At 36.6% G+C, this 12,744-nt stretch overlaps 2 protein-coding genes across 2 annotated transcripts in view; one reads left to right on the top strand and one right to left on the bottom strand.

Annotated features, from left to right (window-relative positions):
• Nucleotides 1-1,024: 1,024 nt before the first annotated feature.
• LOC106095276 (inactive selenide, water dikinase-like protein) lies at nt 1,025-3,332 on the bottom strand. The gene has a single exon (XM_013262515.2). The coding sequence runs from the start codon at nt 2,975-2,977 to the stop codon at nt 1,781-1,783; it is 1,197 nt and encodes a 398-aa protein (XP_013117969.1). The 5' UTR covers nt 2,978-3,332; the 3' UTR covers nt 1,025-1,780.
• A 2,212-nt stretch (nt 3,333-5,544) lies between these two features.
• The window catches only part of LOC106089117 (protein artichoke), a 29,664-nt gene continuing 22,464 nt past the window's right edge, over nt 5,545-12,744 (top strand). Inside the window, exons 1-5 of the mRNA XM_059370162.1 lie at nt 5,545-6,085; nt 11,212-11,372; nt 11,433-11,602; nt 11,675-11,827; nt 11,973-12,277. Of these exons, the coding sequence (XP_059226145.1) occupies nt 5,931-6,085; nt 11,212-11,372; nt 11,433-11,602; nt 11,675-11,827; nt 11,973-12,277 (944 nt within the window). The 5' untranslated portion in view covers nt 5,545-5,930. The remainder of the gene's footprint in view (nt 6,086-11,211; nt 11,373-11,432; nt 11,603-11,674; nt 11,828-11,972; nt 12,278-12,744) is intronic.

Genomic DNA, 12,744 nt, shown 5'->3' on the forward strand with positions numbered 1-12,744 from the left:
GATTTGCTTTTACTATATGGATGCTGCTGTCGCGACAGGCGATTTTCAGGGATCTTTACCCTAAGATATGTTTTTGTCAACCTCTCAGGAGTATTCAGCATAAAGCATGACAGACTAATAGGACGAAAATCTTTCGCCTTCGCGTGGTAGGGCTTTCCTGCTTTCGGAATGAAAATGACCGTATCCCTCCATCCCACAGCTATATATGACATTCTGATACAAGCAGAGTATATCTCCCTAGCCAGGGAACCAGTCTATCAGACACTGCTTGTAATTCAACTGGTGATACATCATCAGGGCTTGGCGACTTAAAGGAGTCGAAACCTCTTATCGCCCAAAGGATTTTTGGCTCTGACACAATTTCCCTAATGGCCTCCGAAGAATGCATAACAGTGACAACCTCTTCTGATGCCACGTTGTCCGTTGAAGAATCTTAGCCTCCTGCAACTATTGGGTTGCCCAAAAAGTAATTGCGGATTTTTCGTATAATCGGCGTTGATAAATTTTTTCAACGGCGTGTGACTCTGTAATTGCATTCTTTCTTCTGTCAGTTATCAGCTGTTACTTTTAGCTTGCTTTAGAAACAAAGTGTAAAAAAAGTATATTTGATTAAAGTTCATTCTAAGTTTTATTAAAAATGCATTTATTTTCTTTTAAAAAATCCGCAATTACTTTTTGGGCAACCCAATATTAAAACTAATGTGCCGCTTAGTCCCTTATCCTTACTAATTCAGTAGCCCATATACAAGCTGTCCGCTGTCTACTCCTAGCAGCTGAGCTGGCGTTCGCCTTGCCAAGTTGTTTATAAACGGATGGGCCGTTTGTTTGGGTTCCTATAGGGTTAAGCCCATTCATCCTTTCATGTTACTGTGTGACATATGATAGTATTGAGTATGGTCAGTGCATCAACCTAAACCGTGGCTACTTTCCCATAATGCCCATGAAATACTGAAAATCAATAAATAGAAAACTATTAGGTTTTGTATATTTTTTTCATATAATGGTCTCAACACATGTTACAGTGTTTACAGAGCCCAATTTTATTTGTATTTCGTCCTCTGCTCCTTTCTTATCATCCATCCATTCTTACAAAATAGGTTCTTTCAATGTTTTTTGTTTTTCTTTTCATAGATTAAGGATAAAATGCATACGATACGTACGTCTAGAAGTTACAAAAGTAAAATATAAAATTATACATTTTTCTGGCGACAAAAACGAAAAAAAACTGGTTGTACAAGAGTACAAAATTTTGTAATTTGCAAAAAAAAAAAACCCAAAAATAACTATCATTACCATTGTGCATTTGTTGTTATAGGTCACTGTTTGTTTTAGAAAGAACAATACGTTCATAATATATGTATGTATAGGTATCTATCTATACACACATACATATATCATCATTACTATTCATCTGGTTTAGGAGAATTATTGTAGATCTTTAACAAAGCCACATCTCACAATACTAGTTCTAAAATGTAAATAATAACGTAAAAATATTTAAAGCGAAACTCTATGTTTATGAAGGGGGAGTAAGAAAGTAAATTAGGATAGAGATTATTATGTATTAAATGCTAAACACGAAGGTAACTTAATGATAATTGTGAAAGTGAAGAAAATCGTCGTTGTTAGTTTTTTTTTTCTCATTATCGAATTAATGCGGAAGATATTACATTTAAGATATACATTTAAAATTACAAACGTTGGCGACAACAGCAGCCCCTATTATTCATCACTCACTCTTGGCGGATTCTATTCTGGTGTGGTGTGTGTGGATTGCAATTTAGTCCTTGGCCGGCACCTCAATGACACGAGGTTTGTCAATGATGCGGGCAGTCTTGTTGCCCTTCTCGACGATGCCAATGATCCAGGCTTGATAGCCTTCTTGCTTTTCAATGTCCTTGCAGTAGGCGGCGGCTTGTTCGCGTGGCAAGCAGATTAGCAAACCTCCGGATGTTTCGGCCGAATGACCTTGAAGCAATTGGAACATATTACCACATGCCTTGGCTACAGCAGCCATTTTCGATATGACCGGCAGATTGTGAATCACAAACGAGACATCCTTCTTCTGGTGGGAGGCCAACGTCTGTGCATGTCCCAACAGGCCAAAGCCTGTAATGTCAGTAGCACCATGGGCATTATATTTGTGCATCAAACGGGCGGCTGTGCGATTAAGGCGGGCCATCGAATTCATGGCTCGATGGTAGGCTTTGCGTACATCTTCCTCGGAAACGACCAACTTAATGCGATTCCAACGTTCGGGTTGGTCCAGCCATTGGTGGGCGTTTACCGCCACCTGTGTACCCAAAGGTTTGGTTAGCACCAAAACATCACCCACCACAGCATTGTCGGGAACAATATACTCATTGGGCTGGCATATTGTGGAGGCCACTCCGCCAATAGTGCACCAGGGGTTGACCACACTTTGTCCACCGGTAACTGTGGTGCCAGCCTCCAAGGCGGAATCTTTAAAGCCTCGCATTATCAGGGGAATCACCACATCGCGCTCCTTTTCAGTCATCTTTGTGCTAACGGCCAACAGCATTAGCATATTATCACAATCGGTGACACCCATGGCGTACAAATCGCTCAAAACATTGGCGCAAGCTATTTTACCCATCATATAGGGATCATCCACAATGGGGTAGAAAAAGTCCGTGGTCTGTACCAGACAAAGGCCGCCGTGACGCAATGGTATCACCGAACAATCTAGACCAATACCAATGCGCGGTATAGCCATATTCATGAATTGAGCATCTTGATCTTGCAGAGAGTAGTCCTGTTGCAGGGCCGACACTAATTTACCCAGAACCTCTTGGGGCACCTTGCAGCCACGACCCTTTAAATCAGCAAAACGTGTCAAACGGAATGTGGATTCCAAATCGTGAGCGGTGGGGTCAAAGGGACGCCTCAATTCAGCACCGTTGCCCCCCTGCAATTCCAAATGGGCAGAATTCAATACATCGGCCTGGTAACTCATGGTGTGTTATATTTCTTTTATATCACTTTGTTGTTGTTTCACAAATTTTACAAGTTTTTTTTTGTTGACTTGGTCAAAATTAATTTGATTTTTTGTACCAATAACTGGCGGGCGATTTAGAAACTCCACTGCTTGAAATATGTCGAATGGCGGCGCAACTTGGAATGAACAAAAATTTTTTCTTGTATTGGGCGAATATTGAATTCATATTCTCCCCGTCAACCAACACTACAACACAGTCTAGCCTACATGTACACGCCAAACTATGAGTGTGTGCGAAAACTCGATGGTGATTGGTCGATTAAGCAATGGCGGAATGAATCGGGAGCAAAGAATATTTCTCCCGCTGTGTTGCTGTTGTTTCGAGAAGAAAAAGAAGAACAAGCACACAAATACCAGAGTTGATTTTTCAAATGAGGCAATTGGTGGTTGTTTGAGTGCAACCCGAGTGTAAAAGTGTGTGGAAATAAAAAAACATGTGGCTATGGCAAAATATACGCATTTTGGATGATTTCTCAAAAAAGAAAAACGTTAACAATGGGATTTTCTACAGACTTGTAAAAACGTGAAAGGCACAAAGTCAATAATGCGTTCAGAGGAATTATATGACTTAATTTATAAATTTTTGAGGAAAAGTTTGGAATATATATGTATGCATGTACCCTTTACAGGTATTTGTTATGATAGGATTAATCCATCAGATATGTTTGACAATTTCGCAAGAACGCTTGAACTTGAATCAGCTAGAAGAAAGGCGGATTTAAAAAGGTGGTCTCAAGGGAACATCTGTTAACAACCGGCCAGGTTTGACGGTATAAAATTTTTGTTTGCATTCTCTTTGTTGCCATCTTCTTTCTCGCATAATATCTGCTCATGCATAATATCTACACACTCAAATTTCTTTGTGTGAGACCACCTTTAATTGTTTGATCGTGTGCGTATATGAGCAGAGAATATGCGAGAAAGATGACAACAAAGAGAATGCAAACAAGGATCTGACAACTTAATACCGTCAAACCTGGCCGGCTGGTAACGTCAGAGAGCGTGAGATCACCTTTTTTAAATCCGCTTTGCTTGCTATGCAGGATTCATTAATAAAAGGTTAGGTCACTTGCGAATACATAAAGTAAATAGGCACCATGATTATCATTAAGGATGTCAAATCTACCGATTGAAAATGCTACCAAATAGGAGAAAACGTAACTAAAGAATGAATGCTATGCAAGCAAGGCGGATTTAAAACGGTGGTCTCACGCGAATAGCAGCCGGTCAGGTTTGACGATATTAAGATGCTAGATTTTTGTTTGCATTCTCTTTGTTGTTATCTCCTTTCTCGCATATTCTCTGCTAATGTACACACACGCACACAAATATATTTGTGTGTGTTGGCAAATCATTGATCACCTTGATGGCAAAATGGCGGATTGCACAATATGATTTGTGGTTATTGTACAAATGAGACCACCTTTAATTGTTTCGCCATACTGTGCAAGTAGGAGAAGGAGAGATTGTTCCTAAAACTTAATACCCCATTAAAAATGTACTTGCTTCTTCAAAGTCACGCGTTTTTGTAAGGTTTAAGAGCAGAGATTCGGAGGCGATTCACAATAAAGTTTTTTTTAATCATTCGCAATGATTTAAAGACAGGGCTGTACAACAGAAAAGTTGTTGTCGTCAGGGAGGAAACTTTGATGGCTTAAATGGTACCTTTGTTCAACTAAATTTGTTATGGTAGCAAATAAAGACCATTTCATTTGGGCAATCTGTCACATATGTTTTTACTGAAAAAAAGACATTTATTGAAATTGAGCGCTATTGTTTACGAACCAATTCATTTCGTGGTTCAAAAAACTGCTAAACTACTATCTTTCATTCAATTATGCCGGGAAAACTATGCTTATAATGTGTCTCTGAATTTCCTTAAGCGTTGAAAATTTCACTAAGCTGAGTACCAAACTTCAATGAAGATTATTGATATTGCATTTCACCTGGGTTCAAATCCCGGTGTAAATAACAGAAACATTTTTAGCGGTGGTTATCCTTTTCCCAATGCTTGCTAAATTTATGAGGTATCTTGCCATGTTAAAACGTATCTAGCAAGTGGTGCCAGCACGCCGTTCGTACTCAAGACAAAAATGGAGGCCCCTTATCCTTGAGCTTTAATTTAGTTGTAGTATTTTATTTCATAGGGAAAGTATAAAACCCCGTTTACACTGCTCTTTAAATCCGGATTTAATGGCTCGATCATCTGTTTCCCTTTATAAAATCAGCTGACGAGAGCCTTAAATCCGGATTTAATGAACAGTGGGTTTAAAATCATTGTAGTAATTTCCATTTCTTGTGGTACCAAATTCTGTACTTTGGTAAATACCACATCTGGTTTATCATCTCTAGCAGTCATATTGATCTCTTTCGCTTTTTCATAGGAGCGCATAGCTTTTTTCTGCAATAATAATGGAATATTTTTAAAATTATGTCCAAATTATCAGTCACATTTAATAGTGTTATAAACATTGTGATGTTTTGTTTTTAACCCGATTTAATTACAATTTTTATTTTTTTATTATTTGGTTTTACTCAGTTTTTATTGATTTTTTTTTTGGGTTTTGTGAAAGTGAAACTATTGTTTGTTGTTGTTTTATTGAAAAAAATTAATCAATTAGCTAGTCGTTGTGTTATAAACATACAGTTTTTCTTATTGTGTTGGAACACCTTAAGAATAGAATATTTACCGCTTGCAAAACAAAAGACTTAAGCCACGAACCTGTTGTCAATTCTCTATAATGAGTCAGTGGTAAAGATACTGCCAACACGAACAACACCACCACCTTCGACTTGCCATTTGCTCTGTAAGAGACATATTGTACATCCGCCTTGTTAGGTATCAATCGGTCCTCGTTTTATTCATGCATACGTCAAGAGGTCTGCTGCCAATATTTGCCAAAAATCCAATATGCACAAAGTCACCTTTGGGAGTGGGATGCGAGCAGACATGATTGCAAAGGCCTTGTTGGCGCTTTCATCAGTAGCCTTGATATTGTTGTCAATTACGCATGAAGTGAAGTCTGAATATGTTTATGGGGAACCCAAGTACAAATGTCCCAGCAGGTAAGTTGCATTGTGGTTGTTTTTTTATGCTGTTTTCATATTTGAAACAAAGGAGTGTTAACTTGGGAAACAAGTATTGCGTGGGCAGTAGTCGTTTACAAAAAATTGCTTATAAAAGTAACATTAAATGATGGCATACAAAACAAAATGTAGAAGCAAATTTAACAAAAAAAGGTTCCCTTTTTTACTGGCAAAAGAATGACAACTAATTGGTTGCAGTGCTTTTGTGTTTGACACTAATAGTTATCACGAAACAAATTGATCAATGATCGGCGACTAATACAAAAACTGGCTGGCAAATCGAAAACAATTTTGAACATATCATAGAAAATCTAAATAAAATTAAATTAAATTAAAATAAATTAAATGAAATGAAATGAAATTAAATTAAATTAAATTAAATTAAATTAAATTAAATTAAATTAAATTAAATTAAATTAAATTAAATTAAATTAAATTAAATTAAATTAAATTAAATTAAATTAAATTAAATTAAATGAAATGAAATGAAATGAAATGAAATGAAATGAAATGAAATGAAATGAAATGAAATGAAATGAAATGAAATGAAATGAAATGAAATGAAATGAATGAAATGAATGAAATGAATGAAGTGAATGAAATGAATGGAATGAATGAGATGAAATGAAATGAATGAAATGAAATGAAACGAAACGATATGAAATGAAATGAAACGAAATGAAATGAAATTAATGAAATGAAACGAAATGAAATGAAACGAAATGAAATTAATGAAATTAATGAAATTAATAAAATGAATGAAATGAATGAAATGAAATGGATGAAATGAAATGAATAAAATGAATGAAATGAATGAAATGAATGAAATAAATGAAATGAATGAAATGAATGAAGTGAATGAAATGAATGAAATGAATGAAATGAATGAAATGAATGAAATGAATGAAATGAATGAAATGAATGAAATGAATGAAATGAATGAAATGAATGAAATGAATGAAATGAATGAAATGAATGAAATGAATGAAATGAAATGAATAAAATGAAATGAATGAAATTAATTAAATAAATGAATGAAATGAAATGAATGAAATGATTGCAATGAATGAAATGAATGAAATGAATGAAATGAATGAGATGAAATGAAATGAATGAAAAGAATGAAATGAGTGAAATGAATGAAATTAATGAAATGAATGAAATGAATGAAATCAATGAAATCAATGAAATGAATGAAATGAATGAAATGAATGAAATGAATGAAATGAATGAAATGAATGAAATGAATGAAATTAATGAAATCAATGAAATGAATGAAATGAATGAAATGAATGAAATAAATGAAATGAATGAAATGAATGAATAGAATGAAATGAATGAAATAAAGTGAAATGTTATGGATTGAAATAAAATATAAAGTATAAAAAATATGTAAGCCACCTTTCGTTATAATCCGGTGAAAATGCATAATTAATGCCCCCATAGCACCTACATCGCAATATGGTCCGACTTGTACCAAATTTTACACGGACATTGAGTGGTTTAATAAGTACAAGTCATTGTTCAATTTCAATAATCTCTGACTCACAAAATCTTCAAACTCTGTTAATAAATCAAAGCCATTTCTTGTTTCTTTGTCGTCAACTCATGTTTTTGTTCAATCTTCTGTCCCAAATATTCTTTGCCCAAATATATTACACATCACAGGTAGTGGGCGATAGTTTTCAACACGTGATGGAATAACGAAAACGGTGAAAACTTATTTTGCCATATAAAATTGAAGCAAAATAGTTTGCAAATAATAGCAAGCCAAAATTGTGGCACCAAAGAGGAAATATAAAAATTAATTTTTGATTCCCTACTAAAGCCATCTAGGGGATTACATATTTAGATTAATTTCTTCTTAAGGCAATTGAAGCCAAAAGGCCAGAGAAACAAAATGCGTAACAAGTAAAAAGGCATTAAGTTCGGCCGGGTCGAACTTTGGCTAACCACCACCTTGGGTATATATGTAAACCACCTTTCGTCATAATCAGGTGAAAAATGCATTGTTTATGCACCCATTGCAGCTATATCCAAATATGGTCCGATTTGAACCAAATTCGACACGGACATTGAGGGGTCTATTAAATACAAGTAGCTGTTCAATTCTGGTTCAAAATTGGTCTTTTTGGCAGCTAAATCCATAAAGGCCGATCTAAATCATATAGGACATGAATGTTGAAAAGCCTAACATATGTCACTGTGTCAAATTTCAGCGAAATCGGATAATAAATACTCCTTTTATGGGCCCAAGACCACAAATCGAGAGATTGGTCTATAAGGCAGCTATATCCAAATCTGGACCGATCTGGGAAAAATTTAAGAAAGATGTCGAAAAGCCCAACACAACTCACTGTCCCCAATTTCAGCGAGTGCAGAAAATGAATGCGCCTTTTATGGGCCCAAGACCTTTAAGCGAGAAATCAGTCTATATGGCAGCCATATCCAAATCTTGAACGATCTGAACCATATAGGACACGGATGTCGAAAGACCTAACATAAGTCACTGTGTCAAATTTCAGTGAAAACGGGCAATAAATGCGCTTTTTATGGGTCCAAGACTTTTAATCGAGAGATCGGCTTATATAACAGATGTATCCAAATCTGAACCAATCTGAGCCAAATTAAAGAAAGGTGTAGAAGGGTCTAACACAACTCACAAATTTCAGCGAAATCGGACCATAAATGCGCCTTTTCAATACTTTAAACCGAAAGATCGGCCTCTATGGCAGCTATATCCAAATCTGGACCGATCTGAACCATATTGGATAAGGATGTCGAAAAGCCCAACATAACTAGCTGTCCCAAATTTCAGCGGAATCAGACAATGGTTGAGCCTTTTATGGGCCCGAGACCTTTAAATCGAGGGATCGGTCTAATTGGCAGCTATATCCAAATCTGGACCGACATGGGCCAATTTAAAGAAAGATGTATATGGGCCTAACATAACTCACTGTCCCAAATTTCAGCGAAATCGGACAATAAATGCACCATTTAAGGGCCTAAGACCTTTAATCGAAAGATCGGCCTATATAGCAGCTATATCCAAATCTTGAACGATCTGAACCAAAGAGGACACGGATGTCGAAAAGCCAATTTTACTGTCGGTAAAGATATTCACACTCGACATCCTCGCGTTAACACCACACCACTTCACGCATTCCGTGATCGCCTGGATCTCCGCCTGCAGGAACGTATTATGGTCAGTCAGTCTAAAACAGATCTCTGTCCCAGGGTTCTCAATGTAGACTCCCAGGCCCACTCTGTCCTCTAGCTTTGATCCTTCCGTGTAACATGCTCTTCCAGATGGCAATACTAGGGTTCCGTCAATCCAAGACTGTGCCGTTGGCAGCAGTGCCTCGCACTCGACTTCAAAGTTCATCTCAGGTATCCCATCGGAAACCTCTTCCCTTCCTTCCAGGTTTAATATCATCGCCTCGATTATCAGCGATGGTATGAGCTGCTTCAATCCTCAATCCATTCTCCCATCGCCTTAAGTCTCATAGCCGCAGTGGCTGCCTCACACTTAATCTGTATGTCAATGCGTCGTATATTTAGAATAGTCTCCAGTGCCCTAGTGGGCGTGGTCCTTATCGCTCCGCCTATGCGAAGACAACATGTTCTCTGAACCTGTTGTATGGTCTTTATGTTGCACTTTTTCTCCATAGCCGTCCACCAAACTACTGAGGCGTAAGTAAGTATTGGTCTAATCACGCTCGTATAGAGCCAGTGGACTATCTTAGATTTAGATGTAGCTCCCATATATTGGGTTGCCCAAAAAGTAATTGCGGATTTTTCATATAGACGGCGTTGACAAATTTTTTCAACGGCTTGTGACTCTGTAATTGCATTCTTTCTTCTGTCAGTTATCAGCTGTTACTTTTAGCTTGCTTTCGAAAAAATGTGTAAAAAAATGATATTTGATTAAAGTTCATTCTAAGTTTTATTAAAAATGCATTTACTTTCTTTTAAAAAATCCGCAATTACTTTTTGGGCAACCCAATATATTTTTGTACGATTTTGAGAATTATTGCAATAAAATGCTCATTTGTGAACCGATTCTCTCGAAATTTGGCAGGAAGGATTTTCTTAATACTCTCAACATTACTGGTGCATTTCATAGAAATCGGCCCAGATTAAGATATAGCTGTCATATATGTATATCGCCCGATTTACACTTCTAGAGCCACTGCAAGCGCATTTATTGACCAATCTCGCCAAAATTTTGCACAACGCTTTCCTTGACGACTACGACAGTATCTGAGAAGTTTGTTTTAAATCGGTTCAGATTAAGATATAGCTCCCATATGTATGTTGGTCACATTTTGGGTAATTTGCAATAATGTTGTCATTTGCCAACCGTCCTTATTACAGCTTGAACATATTTGCTCGAAACTCGATACGGATTTTTTTATAACCCATCTGAAAACATCCGCCGAGATCCATCAAAATTGATTCAGAATTGGATATAGCTCCCACACTGTACATATAGGGTAGGTGTAGGGTATTATACAGTCGGCACCGTCCGATTTTTGCCCTTCCTTACTGGTTGTTGTATAAGTTTTTAGCAGAATCCATGGCGGTGGGTTCCCAAGATTCGGCCCGTCCGAAAGTAGCACGCTTTCACTTGTTACTTGTTTATCATGTCCTCCTATTGTGCCTCGGCACTCAGTTGTATCAGAGAGTAACCCGGGAAGGCTGTCACTACCAGTAGCTTAAGAATTTCAGAACTATAATCATTCCAGGTTCTGTATGCTCCCAAGCCTATCAGACAACTCGTACATTGTCCATTTACATTAATTTTTCCAACAGCTAAATTATTGGTTGCCCAAAAAGTAATTGCGGATTTTTTAAAAGAAAGTAAATGCATTTTTAATAGAACTTAGAATGAACTTTAATCAAATAGACTTTTTTTACACTTTTTTTCTAAAGCAAGCTAAAAGTAACAGCTGATAACTGACAGAAGAAAGAATGCAATTACAGAGTCACAAGCTGTGAAAAAATTTGTCAACGCCGACTATATGAAAAATCCGCAATTACTTTTTGGGCAACCCAATACTTTGGAATTTTTCCCACAAGTAAATTGTTTTTCCATTTTTCAGACCCAAGCTAATATATCCTTGTGTATGCTTTAACAACACCGATATTGGCATCTATGTACGCTGTGATAACACAAATTTGGCCACCTTATCGGTGGCGTTGCAAAATTTGGCTGCATTGGATATACCCATAGAGGAATTGATCATAAACAAGGGACACTTCGGTGAGTCATATGAAAAAACAAATATTAATAAAATTTTATGAACCACGATTTTTTTTACAGAACGTTTATTTGGTCCCCTATTCTCCAAAACTGAAGTGAGAAAATTAACCATTGAGGATACACCATTGGTGTCATTAGATGATTATGTATTTTTTGGCATCAACAAGACCCTAGAGGAACTATACATACTCAATACGAATTTGGCAAATATATCACCCTTCTCATTTGGGGTAAGTAAAGATTCAAAGGGAAAATATATTTCATTGAAGGCTCCATTTTAATCCAATTTTGCGTATTTACAGATCCTTGGCAAACTTACACATCTGGTGATTGATGGTCATAATTTTACCACATTGGCTAAGAATTTGTTTGCTGATCAGTTTATAGCCAATAGTGTTGGCGTTATACGTTTAATAAATGGTCCTCTAAATGATGTGCCCATTGAGACATTTCAGGTATAAAAAGATCTGTTAAACTGATAAAGAATTTCTATCTGATGAGTTTATCTAACTTAAATTCCCTTAAGGGTAAGGGAGGAAACCTTTCTCAGATATAATGACCCATACCTTTTCCATTGGATTAACCAAATTTCCCTTTTAGCCTCTTCGTAAACTGAAAACTTTGGACTTGCATAGCAATCAATTGGAAAACTTGAAACGCAATCAATTTAAAAATCTCCGAGAACTGGAAGTCCTTGATATTAGTTTTAACAAAATCAAGAAATTAGAAGGTCAACACATTGCCGATCTAACCAAATTGGGTTGGTGTAATGTCTCGAACAATGCTTTGACGGAGTTGGCTCGTGGTACCTTTGCCCGCAATGCAGTGCTGAAGGTGTTGCATTTGTCTCACAACATGATTCAGAAATTGGATGCCAATAGTTTCAGAGGAATGCGATTTTTGAGGTGAGTTGAAAGAGGTTTTAGCTAAAAGCAAAGGGTAGTCATTGTAAATCCAAAAGAGAAGGGACAGACAATGTTGTACGACATTTAAGGAAAAGAACGGTAGTTTTAGTACATCTTTGGAAAAAAGATGTAAAAAAAGATCCCAGTATGATGAGATAAGAGAAGTTTTAGTTCCCAGTTTAGTTTTAGTACAATTATCGTGGGATAAGGGAATTCTAAGAAGGTAAGGGCAGTGTTAGTACCGTTATCCAGAGGTCAGGGAAGTTTTAGTACTATTATATAATGAAAAGGGTAGTTTTAGTACCATTATCCAAAGGTAAGGACAGTTGTAGTACCATTATCCAAAGGTAAGGTTAGTTTTAGTACCGATATCCAGAGGTAGGATAGTTTAAGTACCGATATCCAGAGGTAAGGGTAGTTTTATTACCATTATTAAAGGTAGATTTAGTATCATTATCGATAGGTAA

This window comes from Stomoxys calcitrans, chromosome 5 (genome assembly GCF_963082655.1).
Source record: "Stomoxys calcitrans chromosome 5, idStoCalc2.1, whole genome shotgun sequence".
Lineage (NCBI taxonomy): Eukaryota > Metazoa > Arthropoda > Insecta > Diptera > Muscidae > Stomoxys > Stomoxys calcitrans.